This window comes from Suncus etruscus, chromosome 12, assembly GCF_024139225.1.
Source record: "Suncus etruscus isolate mSunEtr1 chromosome 12, mSunEtr1.pri.cur, whole genome shotgun sequence".
Lineage (NCBI taxonomy): Eukaryota > Metazoa > Chordata > Mammalia > Eulipotyphla > Soricidae > Suncus > Suncus etruscus.
The window spans coordinates 19,286,172-19,302,240 of NC_064859.1; the positions used below are offsets into that span (position 1 = coordinate 19,286,172).

The 16,069-nt window shown below is 37.3% G+C and overlaps 1 protein-coding gene across 1 annotated transcript in view; it reads right to left on the reverse strand.

The window, feature by feature from the left end:
* Positions 1 to 16,069, reverse strand: part of REV1 (REV1 DNA directed polymerase) — a 104,986-nt gene that overhangs the window by 39,279 nt on the left and 49,638 nt on the right. Inside the window, exons 5-8 of the mRNA XM_049785042.1 lie at positions 14,622 to 14,774; positions 10,352 to 11,058; positions 7,478 to 7,582; positions 4,727 to 4,843 (exon numbers count right to left, since the gene is read on the reverse strand). Coding sequence (XP_049640999.1) covers positions 4,727 to 4,843; positions 7,478 to 7,582; positions 10,352 to 11,058; positions 14,622 to 14,774 — 1,082 coding nt within the window. The remainder of the gene's footprint in view (positions 1 to 4,726; positions 4,844 to 7,477; positions 7,583 to 10,351; positions 11,059 to 14,621; positions 14,775 to 16,069) is intronic.

Sequence of the window (16,069 nt, forward strand, 5' to 3'; positions counted from 1 at the left end):
TTCTGATCTATTTATTACCACTTCCATGTATACTACTGACAAGTTCAGGAAAAAAAAGAGCAGACTAGCATTCTTGGAGGGTCTCAAAAGTTTAAAATGTTTTAGTAATCCTAGACCAAAAAGCTTTAAGAGTTTTAGGATTATCAGTATCACTCTTCCACAGCGGCTGCTACTAAAACAGAAACAAAAATATGATTAGGAATAGAAGAAGTGAAGCATGATAGCTACAATTAGTGGTCTTTCAAAAGTATAACCATGAGTTAGTTGTGCCTTCAAAGTTTGAGGGTTACGTGACATGTCTGAAGGGCTAAATAATATTTTTTCTAAAAAAAGAAAAATCACAGGAAAATCATGCTCAAGCTAAGATTAGTGCCTGTGGTTCCTGCACTTGATGCCCTCCCTGAGGGGCAGCCCCTCAAGTTTTTCTTCATGGGGCTGGCTGACCTTTTCCACAGTGCTGCAGACTGGGTGATCCCTCCACGAGCGGAGTGAGTTGCTTCTGTGAGAGATTCAAGGAAATGCAGGGGCACACTGTCCTGATGGAGGGCAAAGTGAAGAACTGCTCATCAAAACTTGACAAACTAGACGGGCACATGGAGAATGTGGAGGAACGGTTGGAGAAATCAGAGGCCAGGACCCAAGTCTGTGAAAAAGAAATCGCTGAGAATAAATCTATGACTAATACGAATTTTAAAACTGTTGTTCTTTAGAATGAAAATTGAAGTTGTTGAAGAATAGGAAACATTTGAATCCTATACTCCAGGAAGGAATAAAAGGCCCCAACCATGAGTCTTGTGTATAAAAAATTCCATATAAAAGACAATTAGTGAGAAGGTAATTGCTAAGTATGGCTCAGCTTCCAAAGGAAGCCATGGATAGATTAGTCTCTGCCTATGCAGGTCTGATTAGACAGGCTTCGGATATGAAATAAAATAAAGTATAAAAGGACTTAAAGATGCTATTATTTCTAAAACTTTGTATAATACTTGCCAAAATATCAGAACTCAACTTGCTTGTTAATTCTAGTATACAGAAGCCCAAGACTCTAAGTCCTAAATAGACTGTAAATATTTTAAGAATTTGTATCATTGATCTTGAGAGAGAGAGAGAGAGAGAGAGAGAGAGAGAGAGAGAGAGAGAGAGAGAGAGAGAGAGAGAGAGAGAGAGAGAGGAGAGACTGCCATTGAGACAGGCAAGGAGAAGGGATAAAAGCAAAGTAGGAACATTGATGTCGGGACATGTGCACTGGTGAAGGAATGGGTGATGGACATTGTATGACTGAAACTCAATCACAAACAAATTTCTAACTATCTCACTGTGATCCAATAAAAAAAAATTATTTAAAAAGAATTGGTGTAGGGGCCGGCGTGGTGGCACTAGAGGTAAGGAGTCTGCCTTGCCAGCGCTAGCCTAGGACGGACCGCGGTTGGATCCCCCTGCGTCACATATGGTCCCCCAAGCCAGGAGCAACTTCTGAGCACATAGCCAAGAGTAACCCCTGAGCTTCACCGGGTGTGGCCCAAACCCCCACCCCCCACCCCCAAAAAAAAGAATTGGTGTAAAGCCAGGAGCAATTTCTGAGTGCATAGGCAGGAGTAACCCGAGTCACTGGGTGTGGTTCAAAAACAAAAAAAAAATTGTTGCAGCCATGGCAGGGCATTTGCCTTGCACACAGCCGATCCAGGACAGTGGTTCAAATCCTGGCATCCTATATGGTCCCCCGTGCCTGCTAGGAGCAATTTCTGAGCAGAGAGCCAGAAGTAACCCCTGAGCATTGGCAGGTGTGACCCAAAAACAAACAAACAAACAGAAAACAAACAAAAAACCCCAAAGAATTGGTGTCATGTTCAATATGGACCCAGAAAAAGAAATCAGCAAATTAGAAGGAAAGACAATGGTATTGAAAACAAGTTTGAAATGTAAGCCTAACTGCAACTAAACTTTATATAATAAAGTGCAAGCTTGATGGCAGAAAATATTTTAGTATATTCTAATAAGTAAAAAGGCTTAGGACTTGAGAGTAAATGACATTAAGTCAAAGAAAGTAAAAATAAAAATGTCATGTTTTCTAGTCACAAAAAAAACCTCTTCTGACTATTTTAAAGGCTAATGAGATGCCAGTTTCTCCTAACTACTCAAACCTAGCAGTGGAAGATATGCAAAAAACAAAGGCTTCCTAATATAAAAATCCAATGACTAAACTGACTGAAGACAACAAATTATATAGCAAGAGCATTCTGCTACCAGATGTTGAAGATCAGCTCATCTATGAAGAAAGCAAAGACAAAATAATACTAGCTCCCTTGCTACACCATAGCAATGTGTGCTTGCCTGGGCTAAACTCAAATATAAACTGCTAAAATGAGTTCAACCACAGAGAAACTCCAAGCACTGAATAACTGAGCAATAAGGCATTGTCCTGATTTTAATTTTCATTAAGTTTTATTGAGTGCCCAATATGCAAGAAGAACTACGCATTTAAGTGATCCACTTTTATCTAGAACCTACAATTTCATTTTTAGTACCAATACACATAAAACAAAACAAAATCATACTATTGGTACTTACTTAAGAAACAACCTATATTGTCAAATTCCACAAAACAACCAAATCTTAATCTTAACTACCCTCAGAGATAATCATGAGACACAAAAATGTTAGAATCCCAAAAAGACCAAAATAATCAAAACAGACAAAAAAAACAAAACATGTTTAGGAAACGATACCAGAATACTCCAATCTGGAAGACACCTATAAACATGAAAGGCATGTGACAACAATCTTCTTAACACAACATACTAGATCACCACCAAAACACTAATCGCAAATTAAGTTTCTCAGAGCTATCCAGTGACTTTATTTACCTCAGCATATTTCAGAAAGATACTTCTAAAATAAGCCTGAAGCTTTAGAACTGAAAACTTGGTCACTAAGATAAATGGAATGAAACTAAGCTACATATGCTCTATTCCAGGCTGTTATCTAATTCTGAACTACATCTGATCAATAACATTTTTGTAAAAAAAATTACATAAGTTTTGATTTGTAGACCATCCATGAGAAACTGATCAATATTGAAAACTTAAAATGTTATGCAAATATATCTCAGATAATTTACCCAGAGGAAAAATATTATAATAAATATATTTTTGATTTTAGTATTATTTAAAATTCAAAAGCTGGGCCAGGAAGGTGGCGCTAGAGGTAAGGTGTCTGCCTTACAAGCGCTAGCGTAGGACTGACCGCGGTTCAATCCCCCGGCGTCCCATATGGTCTCCCCAAGCCAGGGGCGATTTCTGAGCTCATAGCCAGGAGTAACCCCTGAGCGTCAAACGGGTGTGGCCCCCCAAAAAAAACAAAAAAAATAAAATAAAAATTCAAAAGCTATAAGCATAACTATTTTTATGAAAAAAGTTGAACATTTAAAAAAGGGGGTGTAATTGCTGATGTTTATCTTCTAACTGCAATAAATCTTTACTACCATGTATACTCAAGTATAAGCAAAATTTTTCCGTTAAAAATCTCAAACTCAGCTTATACTCGAGTCATATAGGTTATTTAATTTGGTGAGCATGCATGTAGGCTCCAGTTGTCTTCTACGATCTGCTGGAGGGGGTCATGCTTCAACTCAGTCTACAAGTCTCGGCTGAGCTGAAGAGGTAGGCGGCTGAACTGAATTGTATGCCACTGAACTATTTAACCCACAATATTCTGTCTGCACTTTGTACGAGACTGACAGCAGTGATGATGCTACCTGCAAACTCAGTGATGATGACAAGGTCTATGCTGATTACCCTCACATCAGACAGCTGAAGCTCTGTTTGGACATACAGATGATGAGAAGGAGGAATTCAGTTTTGAAGAATTTTAACCTTTGTGACTTAGCTTGATGACCTGTTAAGGTACAGTTTTCTGCACTTTATTTAAAGTTTTAAGGTTACTGTTGTTAATTTAGAGTTTTTCTTTAGCAATAAATATTGAAAACCATTTAACCTACTGATTCCTCAATTACTGTAATTCTTTGGGTTTATATATATATATTTTGTTTGTTTGTTTTGGGTCACACCCGGCAGCGCTCAGGGGTTACTCCTGGCTCTACACTCAGAAATCACTCCTGGCAGGCTCGGGGGACCATATAGGATGCCAGGATTCAAACTACCAACCTTCTGCATGCAAGGTAAACGCCTTAACTCCATGCTATCTCTCCAGCCCCAATATTTTTATTTTTTGAAATTTGCCAGCATCTGCTGAATTTTCTACCTCGGCTTATACTCAAGTCATTAAGTTTTCCCAGTTTTTAGGGGGGTTGGCTTATACTCGGGTCAGCTTATATTCAAGAATATTCAATACTTTTATTTTACTGCCTCATACAAATCTTCAGCAATAAGAATTCTATTAACCTTACCATGATGAGTAATCAAACTTATAATTCAAAACTTAAAGGTTTCCACAAAATGTGATTTTTACCAATTCGAGATTTGTAATATCATATCTTTGTAAATATTCACTTTCACAAAAATAGCATCACCAAATTCAACAAAGCATAACTATAAGTAACTATTTCTCACTTGTATTACATTTATATTTTTCTTTAAGAATTCACAGATACCCTTAAATGACAAGCCTTGAATGAAGAGGTCTCAACTCTTTCTTCATTCCTGTAACAAGTATCCCAATAGTCTTCTACAGGAATACTAGGACTTCAAAGAGACCTCTCGATCTGTACCTGCTTTGCCTCTCAGGATTTTATTCTGGTAATACTGCCACTCCAATTGGGGGTTAGCACCAGGACGTAAAGGTGCCTTTCCTGTTCCTCTGTTGCTTGTAACAGCCACTGGTTTTCCTGTAAAAATGAAGCAAAACTACATTAATATTTAAGTACAGGAATGTTAACAACACTGAAACATTATTAAAAAATTCCTGAAAACATATTTTGGGGAGGGGGTTGTGCCACACCCAGCAGCACTCAGGGGTTATCCTGGCTCTGCACTCAGAAATCACTCCTGGCAGGCTCAGGGGGACCTTATGGGATGCTGGGGATCAACCTGGGTCAGCTGTGTGCAAACACTACCAGCTCTGCTGTCACTCTGGCCTCAAAACATAATTTTTTAAATTAACTTTGTTTTTAAAATTGTATATTGGGGGGGGAGGCGAGAGATAGCATGGAGGTAAGGCATTTGCCTTACATGCAGAAGGTCGGTGGTTCGAATCCCAGCATCCTGAGCCTGCCAGGAACAATTTCTGAGCATAGAGCCAGGAGTAACCCGAGTGCTGCCGGGCGTGACCCAAAAACAAACAAACAAAAAATTGTATTTAGGGGGTCCGGAGAGATAGCATGGAGGTGGGGCGTTTGCCTTGTATGCAGAAGGATGGTGGTTTGGCAGGTTATGAGCCTGCCAGAAACAATTTCTGGGCATAGAGCCAGGAGTGACCCCTGAGTGTGGCCAGATGTGACCCAAAAACAAACAAACAAAGTTGTATTCAGGTATTGACCTATTTATTTTTACGAATTAATTTTAAGGACTGTCAATAGTATACGTGTATTCCACCTTTTTGAAACAGAAAAAGCAATGTGAATTCTAGATTCAGATTGAAGGGGTAAGGAAAAACAATAGCTATTCCTAGGTCTTACCTTTTATTTATTTTTTTTTAAATCAGAAAAGCAGAGTAACATACAACTAATCTTTCAATTTCAATATAGTAAGAGAAATACATACAGAGGAACCACAATCTGACCAACATTAAGTGTATGGTACTTCTAATTTTCTTTCTTTTTTTTTTTTTTTTTGGTTTTTGGGCCACACCTGGCAGTGCTCAGGGGTTACTCCCGGCTGTCTGCTCAGAAATAGCTCCTGGCAGGCTCGGGGGACCATATGGGACACCGGGATTCGAACCAACCACCTTTGGTCCTGGATCGGCTGCTTGCAAGGCAAACATCACTGTGCTATCTCTCTGGGCCCGGTACTTCTAATTTTCACTCATCTGCTATATACTTGTGTTTTTAAGTTATAGGACAATTATAAACCTTACAAACTATAGGTGATTCACATGCATTTTACTAAGTAAATATGTTGTGAGGACGATCGTCAACTTTTCAATATTTCAAACACTTTGTTCCAACTATTCATGACAAAAATAAAACTATTTCATCCATAGCATTTATGCCCCCCAAATTTTTTTTGGGGTCACACCCAGAGGTGTTCAGGGGTTACTCCTGGCTCTGAGCTCAGAAGTCACTCCTGGCAGGCTTGAAGGACCATATCGGATGCCAGGAATTGAACTGGGATCCATCCAGGGCTGGCCATGTGCAAGGCAAACACCCTACCACTGTGCTATTGCTCCTACCCTTATGCTTCCTCTTAAGGAAATAACTCTCAGACAGTAGTACTAAGTTATTTCAGATTCAGAACTGTTAAAAATTCCACAAAATTATTTTCATAGATTTAAAAAGTATTGATTTCCTAACAAATAATTATTATAAAGACTGAGCATCACATTTGGCAATATTCAATAAAAGAAAACTATTCTACCACCAGAAAGCCGGAAATGTTCACTACAAAGAGTATGATCTACTACTTGGCGCTTTTTTCTGCTTTTAGGGCCATACCCAACAGTACACAGGGCTTATTCCTGATTCTGTGTTTTAGGGATCATTACTGGCTTTGCTCAGAGAGCTATATGTAAAACCAGGGACCAAATCAGGGTTGACGACATGCAAGACGATCCCTTTTTTTTTTTTTTTTTGTTTTTTGTTTTTTGGGACACACCTGGCATTGCTCAGGGGTCACTCCTGGCTGTCTGCTCAGAAATAGCTCCTGGCAGGCACGGGGGACCATATGGGACACCGGGATTCGAACCAACCACCTTTGGTCCTGGATTGGCTGCTTGCAAGGCAAACGCCGCTGTGCTATCTCTCCGGGCCCAAGACAAGATCCTTAACCCCTGTATTGTCTCCAGCTCAATAAACAAATATTTTATTCAAGAGAAAGTACAATGGCCCAAGTCATAGAGACATTAGGTTCCTGTCTACATAAGTCTTAGATGACAAATCCTTCAACTAAATAAGAGTATCATTCCCAAAAGTCTTGAAATCTTTTTCTTTGAGGGAGGGGAGAGGTAGGGAAGCACACTTAGCAAATGCTCATGTTACTCCTGGGTCTGCACTCAAAGGAATCATTTCTGACAGTGCTCAGGGGACCATAAGGAATGCCAGGGATCAAACCTAGGTTAGCAGCATGCAAGGTAAGTGCGCTATCCACTTAACTATCACTCTGGTTCTCAAAGTTTTTAACTCTTCAGGGAGAAAAAAAGCTTTTCTAATTTCATAAATTTTCTTGAAAATGAAGTGCAGAAACTTGGAGGCAGGTATTGATTTTGCAAAGAGAAATTAAGAGTATTATTAATTTTTTGATTCCTTAAAATATTAAAATATATTTAAAACAATACATTGAGTTTCTTAAGACATAAGCAAGAATACCTTTTAGATCTGGTCTATTTCGTATACCCACTGATACAAAGAAGCAATCCATATCAACATGCATTATACAGCTCCGATGTCTGGGTGAGCTCATTGACATATTTCCTAAAAGGATAAAAAAGAGAATTTTCAAATCCCAAAGTAATTTTTAATATTAAAAAGTCAGGCCTAACCAATCTTAGAAATTATATTTTTGAATGCTTACAAGAAGGGAAAGTTTAAAAAATACAAAATCTATTCAAGTTGTTTTTTTTCTACAACTCAATTTCATCTTCAGATGAAAATTGAGAACATTGGAAAATTTAAAAATAAACTTAGTTACCAAACATTAATTACAGAAATATCAGGTTTTCCTAGTCTCTATGCAATAATGGGGTTTCTAACAGCTTGTCTAAATGCTTATCTTAAAAGTGTGTGTGCTATTATTATATATGCTTTCATATATTTAGCCACAAGCAGAGACTAAGTAATTTTAGAACTAGTGATCTAAATCAAAGTCTAATAATCTAAAGTTATATGTAGTCTATAAACCTTAATAAATACCAATAAAACTACTATTCTGGGAACTGGGTGTGGGAAGTATTGGGTCACTATGCTATGGGTCATCATATTGGGTACTGGGTCACCAGCTATGCTGGCAAATCATTCCCCTCTGGTGATCCAATGACCATATGAGGCTAGGGACTGAACCAGGTCTTATATATCGAAGCATGTGTTCAGCCCCACACCATCACCATTACTGAGTGCCTAGTAGGTTCTCAGACTCTTTTTTAAAGAGATTTGCAGGTATTAACTTGAATTCTCAAAAACATTTGAACTAAAAAAATCTTATCTCCATTTTGGAGATTAATAGCTTTTTTTAATTAATAGCTTTTATAAATTATAGAACCAGTAAGAAGTTCAGCAGATATTCAATCTCAGGAAGGATGATTTCAGTAATCAAGCCATGTATGTTATAAACATACACACTTTAAAATAGTCTACTAAGCAGAAATGTGCATAAGTAACATTTTTCTCCTTAAGCCGTTAACATAAACACATCCACTCTGAAGGATGAACACCACTTTTAAGAAGGTATCTCTTCCTATGGACTCTAGTTTGTTTTGTTTTTGGGTCACACTGGCAATGCTCAGGGGTTACTCCTGGCAGGCTCGGGGGACCATATGGGATGCTGGGATTTAAACCACTGTCCTTCTGCACGTAAGGCAAACACCCTACCTCCATGCTCTCTCTCCGCCCCCTGCACTCTAGTTTTTAATTATCATAAGCTTCATAGAATTTATATAAGTTACCTTAAATCTAGTATAATCAGGAACAGAACTTTATATATGGTAAAGAATGGTTGGCCTATCCCTTGGTCCTCCAAGATATCTATGTCTTGGGGGAAAAAAACTCTGAGCTTACTAAAAGTTGATTTCATAAAGAAATATTCCTCTGACAAACTCAAGAATATTAGTACTAGCAGTTTTCATAAAAAGGTTCCAAAAAACATATATTCCCCCAAAAAGATCTGGACCACTCCACTTACCAAACTGCAATAGGATAAGGTATTTACCTGATTTCTCAAATTGTGCAAGGCACCGAGCCTTTGTTCATTTTATTTTTTTAAGCTCACAACTCCACAAGGTGAGCAATCTGGACTATCTATCATTCTTCTGTCAAGAGAAAACTGACACTCAGAGAGGTGAACTATCTCACTCATGCATCAAAAGAGGAGCAGAGTTAAGACCAGGACTCAACCTATGCCATTCTAAAGCCATGCACTTCCTTACTAACCTCTTTTAGCTCATGAAATGATTTGTGATAAACATTTAAAATCATTTTGCTGTATAAAATATTAAATATATGCATAATGTAGACAACTCCAAAATAATGGTGGCTTTAAAATATTTCAATTGTAATGACTTAGCAAATTCTATTACAGATTTTTTTTCATATAGATAAAAATTACTCATTTTATTCATTCAGGAAACTCATGGAATTCCTGGAAATTCTAAGAGATTTTTGAAGTTTTCAAACTTAAGTAAACTTTAGAATCAAAGTATAATTAATAGACAACCTAGTACCTAAAACATAATACTGAAATATTTAATGACAAAAATGCATTTAGAAATGTATCAAACACAGCAAAACATAACAGAAAAAAACAAACACGCAGAGGCTCTGTCACTCAAGTGCAGATGACAGGAATAGAAGTTCCTATCTATCCTTGTTTTCACTGCAACAAATAAAAAGGTAGTATCAAATCATCTCTGAAATCCTCCCTGAAATAGGTTTCACAAAAGTTGTAAGCAACTAAATCACCAAATACTAAATTTATATTTGGCACAGTTATAAAGCCTGTTATTGTTGGTTTTGTTTTCGATAAGAAAATATTAAAAAGCAAAATCAACTAACCAATCTACTTAAATGTGAAAATACTTAACCTCTTTCACTCAAGTTTACTATTATAATTACAATAACTACTAATTCAAGTTACTTATTTAAAAATTAAGATGCAAATTTCTAGAAATCAACACTCTTACCAAACCAACTCATTTTTACAGGATCTTAAGCACTGAATAAAATACAAATTATATTTTACACAGTTCAAAATATCAACCATGTACGGTTCTGAGAAACAAAAGGCTCACAATCCCAAATTTCTTATTGTGTAGATTATCTAAAAAAACTTCAATTAGCTCTAAAAACCTAAATTTGTAAAAGTGATTTTCTGTGAATAAGAATGCTATTCTATTATGATGGTAAATAACAGAACCTGACAGTCCTAGAAACTTATTAGGAGGGCAGTATTGATTAGACTACCAATTAATTTAAGAATACAATGATCAAGCATAATTATATCTTAAGAAGACAATTTTAGTAAGTATCTACCTGTGTCAGTTACAACAAGTGCGGACCTGCCTGTTTTCATTTTTTTTAACTTTTCCCTTCCCGGAAAGATCCCACTACTTTGTCTTTGTAGGGTATTGACAAACTCAGTCAATTCACACTTCCACGTGGATATGTGATGTAGTCTTGATCGAGAATAGAAGTCTGAAATAAAATTGCAGTCTGAAGGTTTCGATGGCACTGACGGTGCTGCTTTGCTAGCAGCAGGTACTAAAGAAGTGCTTTTTGTGCTTGAAGGCCCCTGAACAGTGGAGTGGTGAGCACCATTTATCTTAGTGGTACTGTGCAAAGGTGATAATGAGGGGGAATTAGTTCTGTGTGGATTACGCAATACGTCTGTGTTTCTGGTGCTTTGTTGTAGCTGCTGCATGCTGCAGTCTCTAAAGTCAGTGCTGCTTTTCTCGACCTTCTCTTCTGGGGCAAGATCTGGAGAAAGCCGATCAGCAACACTATTGCCCGTGGGCTCCACACAATCCTGTATCTTTAAGGCACCATTATAACCGTGGGGATGGCCATTAAAAATGGCAGGGCTGTCTCTGTGATGCAAAATTCCATTTTGCTTTTCTGGAGAAATCTGCTCCAGCTCCATAAAACCAAAGTCATCATCATCTGTATCTTCTTCAATCCAACTGTTCACACCATTGACTTTGACTTCATTTTCTGTCTCAATCTTCTTAATTATGTGATTTCTAAAGCAAGAAAGTGATTTAAATCAATAAATGACTTACAGGATAAAACAACTCTTAAACTTCTTCAGTATATATTCTACCTCAAAAACCAAAAAACTGTGCCAAAAATTTTACTTTCTAGTATACATATCCAATGAAAGAAAATGTTTAAAGAAGCAAAGTAACTAGGAAAATTCTAGAACATTATCCTCATTTTAAATCTATTTATTTCTATGTAACGTCACACAGATTCCCTCAAGACATACAAAAATCACTTTTTTGTTTTGTTTTGTTTTTGGGCCACACCCAGTGATGCTCAGGGGTTACTCCTGGCTATGGGCTCAGAAGTCGCTCCTGGCTTGGGGGATCATATGGGACACCGGGGGATCGAACTGCAGTCCATCCAAGGCTAGCGCAGGCAAGGCAGGCACCTTACCTCTAGCGCCACCGCCCAGCTCCCAAAAATCACTTTTAAGTTGAAGAAAAATTAGGTAGTAGTAAAAAAAAAAATCAGGGTAAATTAATAAAATATGAATAATTACCACCAAAAGAAGTGAATATTATCTGAATTTGTAGTTGTAGTTTTATCAAGTAGAGTATTATTCATATGTGAAATGCAATATTGCTACTACCATTCTAACATCAGTTAAATTAACTCAGGAAAAGAATGAGATTAGATTCATTAACCAATTAATGGGGCCTGTTGTACAAGTAGATAAAAAGTCAGGAGAAGATTTATGAGTAATTGGGTAAAAAAATTGATACTTAAAATAATGAAGATGGTTGCCCTACCTAGGACAGAAAATGGCATTTCATTTCTGAGAAGTTTATTTTAGTTGCCAGGAAGTTCAAGACAGACCATCTGGACCAACTTTCTCAGTGACAAGTAATAATAAATGCAGGACCTATGCTAAACCATACCCTAGATGTTTGCTTGGTAATGATGACAAAGTAATGACAAAGAGAAAGTTCTTTCATGTTTACAAGAATCATTTAAATAATGAGCTGGAGTGACTACTATCAGCAAGTAAAGCATTTGCCTCACATGCACAAACCAAGTTAGAACCCTGGCATCCTACATTGTCCTCTGTGCACTGCCATAATAATTCCTGAGTGCAGAGCCAGGAGCAGCCCCTTAACATGGCAAGATTTAGCACCCCATAATCTGAAACGAAGCAATAAAGAATCATGTAATATCAACAAAAACTAAATAAAAATTTATTTTAAAATTTAAAAAATTTAAATGATAAAGAAAACCTTTACACTGAAACTTTAAAAGAATTAAAGTTTGTTTGTTTTTATGTCACACCCAAGAGCACTCAGGGGTTCTTTCTGGCTTTAGTAGGCTGGGAAATTACTCCTGTCAAGACTGGTGAACCATGAGGGATGCTGGCAATCAAACCTGGGTCGGTAAATTTAAAGCTTTAAGTAACATTAATAAAATCTACTAATGATGAAGAAAATCATTCTACTTGGAAACATCAATCTAGTTATAGAGGCATATACTGTACCAATACCTAGGCAAATTAACATGCATTACCAAGTTGTATCCAATGACTCTCTTTCTATTAGCAATTTGATATATTAGTAATGACAGTCTGGCTACAGAGGAAAGTCACACATGAATCATGAATCAGATGCAAAACATTACCACCTATTTCTGGTTAGTTTCCAACTCTGGCTGACTATGACATGGACTCTGACAGTAAACTCAGTAGGTTAAATCCTTTCAGGGACCTGCGAGATAGCGTGGAGGTAAGGCGTTTGCCTTCCATGCAGGACGATGGTTCGAATCCCGCCATCCCGTATGGTCCCCATGCCTGCCAGGGGCGATTTCTGAGCATAGAGCCAGGAGTAACCCCTGAGCGTTGCCGGGTGTGACCCAAAAACAAACAAACAAAAGGAAAAAGAAAATCAATAGAAAACAAAAGAGGGAGAAAAGAAACCTAATTTGTTGAATGCCTGAGAGATTTCATATGATAAAGAGAGAAAGAAAGGTAGCAGAATGACTTCAAAGAAATGTATAATATATATTAGATATAAAAAAAAAATTGGGGCCGGTGAGGTGGCGTAGCCAAGGAAGGACCGTAGTTTGATCCCCCCAGCGTGCCATATGGTCCCCCCAAGCCAGGGGCAATTTCTGAGCGCTTAGGTAGGAGTAACCCCTGAGCATCAAACGGGTTTGATCCGAAAAACCAAAAAAAAAAAAAAAAAAAAAATCATGACAAGTTATAGTCAGCAGTTTTAAATCTAGCTTTCAGTAAATGTTAAAGATTTTTACATAGATATTACCAACATATAAACAAAAATCTACTGACCAGAAAACAAAGAATTTTTTCCCTATAGATAGTGGACCATAGATGAAGAAATTTTAAAAATAGTTATACTGGAAATACATGGCTGGTAGAAAAAAGGCAAGAAAGTAAATTAGTAATGAGAAGTAAAATCTTGGGCCAAGAGAATAGCACAGAGCGCAGGGCACTGCCTTACATGTGGCCAAACTGGGTTCCATCTCCAGCACTCCATTATCATTCCTGAGCCCTGACAAGATTGATCCCTGAGAGCAGAACCAGGTCCTGACTTCCATGGGGTATGGTTCAAACAATAGAAAAAAAGAGTAAAATCTCAAGAGGAAAGAAGAGGAAAGTTCTTCCTAAAATAAACATAAAGAAGAATATAAAGAGAACACAACTATTTTCTACTTTATTTGGCATAGGTAAAAGGAAATTTTAATTTATTTTTTGGGAAGGTTTTCTTATTATTAATATACATTTTAACCATACTAAGAAAAATTAAAGTTTTAAGCTACCAAAAAAATGCTTAAAGTGAATACAAATTAAAGAACGAATGACAACAAAAACTACAGAAGGTAATGATATTGGATCTTCTCAGGTTAATTAGATTCCTGCTCTCCTGAAAAAAATATATCCAATTCCCAAAGCCAACAATTTAATAAATAAGGAGAAGGTTAATGATAATGAACCACCTGATATACAAGTTAAGACAACATACCAATTAATTTTGAAGCCAATTTACCCAGGATTACTGCAATTAAGGCTTAAACCAATATATTTTTTTAAAAAAATCAGCCTCATGGAATAAAGTCTAGATTAATATCTAATACCATGATCTTGAGAGTCAACAATTATGTTTTTATTCATATGAGTATGAGTATTTACATACTCAGGAGTAATATGAAATTAGGAATATATAAAAAAATAACCTAAAAAGGTTAATTTTAATAACTTTCTATGTCAGTACTCATACAAATGTAATGAGTATAGTTAATTTTTGTGAAAGCAACACTTGACACCAAGTCATTTAAATACAAATAAACTTTCAGGAAAATCATTAAAATTTTTACCTCTAATAATTTAAGAAATCTAATATTTAGTGAAAAGCATATTTATATTTTATGGATGAAAATTTCAAGATAAAAGGACATATCCACACATATATTTCAACATACTAATGTTAGTTACATAAATGGCTAGTCAGGTGTTTCATTTTTTTCTTCAGCAAAGTGAAAGCCATTTCCACAGCTTAAACACCTACTCTCGTATCCCCAATCCATACAAACTTACACCCTGTTGTTGAATTGTTTGGTTATATTGCTTGGACCGGCTACAGGATCCTCGGGTTTGCATACAGGATTAAAGTTGAGACCTTTCTGTGCACTTGACTGCTTGCTGTACAGCTGATATGGAATGCAGGACAAAAGTCGACCAGCCTTGATGCTAAAACAAAGAAAGTAACACCAAGAGTTTAATTGTGGGAAAAGGGATTCTTCATAAATGAACAAGTGTAGGGAAGATGGTATTTCTTTTGTTAAATTTAAAAAAATTATTTTTTCTAGTGTTAGGTTAGGTCACATCTATAATAATATCAACACATTTATGAGTTTGAAGTACACAGTTACTACACCTCATCACCTCCAAAAGTGTCTCAGACCCTCACTCAACTTATGACCCATGTTATGTCCATTTCTCATGAGGTATCTATTTTCCTCCTTCAACTAAAAGTCAATGAACTACAATATTAGATAAGACATTTAATATAGATTAACCATACATTCCTAATAATTCTTTATCCATTTATCTATAAATAAGACAAAGAAATATTTGAAAGGACATTTTAAAAATTCTTCTTGAAAAAAAGTCTCTTGAAGATTAAACTTTTATAATTTCTTTTTTTTTTTGGGGGGGGGGTTGGGTCACACCTGGCCGCGCTCAGGGGTTACTCCTGGCTCTATGCTCAGAAATCGCTCCTGGCAGGCTCGGGGGGCCATATGGGATGCTGGGATTTGAACCACCGACCTTCTGTATGCAAGGCAAATAAATGCCTTACCTTCATGCTATCTCTCCGGCCCCAATAATTTCTAATGCCACTGTTTCTATTAAGAACAAAGGAACTGGGCCCGGAGGGAGAGATAGCACAGCGGCGTTTGATCCAGGACCAAAGGTGGTTGGTTCGAATCCTGGTGTCCCATATGGTCCCCCGGGCCTGCCAGGAGCTATTTCTGAGCAAACAGCCAGGAGTAACCCCTGAGCAATGCCGGTGTGACCCAAAAACCAAAAAAAAAAAAAAAAAAAAAGAACAAAGGAACTGTTCTATCTTTTATCAGCCTATACATATACGTGTTTTTTGGTTTGGGGGCAAACTTAGCAATCAATGCTTGGGGGTTACTTTCCAGCTTTGTGCTAAGGAATTACTTCTGGAAGATCAGGGGACTATATGGGACACCAGGAACAAAACTCAGGACAACTGTTTGCAAAGCAAGCACCTTAGCCACTATACTATTGTTTCAGCCCCTCTATCTGTAATTCTTACCAAAAAATAAAAAGAGCCACATCAAAACTTATTTGGGGGGGAGGGGGCCATACCTGGTGACGCTCAGGGGTTCCTCCTGGCTGTGTGCTCAGAATTCACCCCTGGCAGGCTCAGGAGACCACATGGGATGCTGGGATTCGAACCGCTGTCAGTCCTGTGTTGGTTGCAATGCCTTACCGCTGTGCTATCGTTCCAGCCCTCA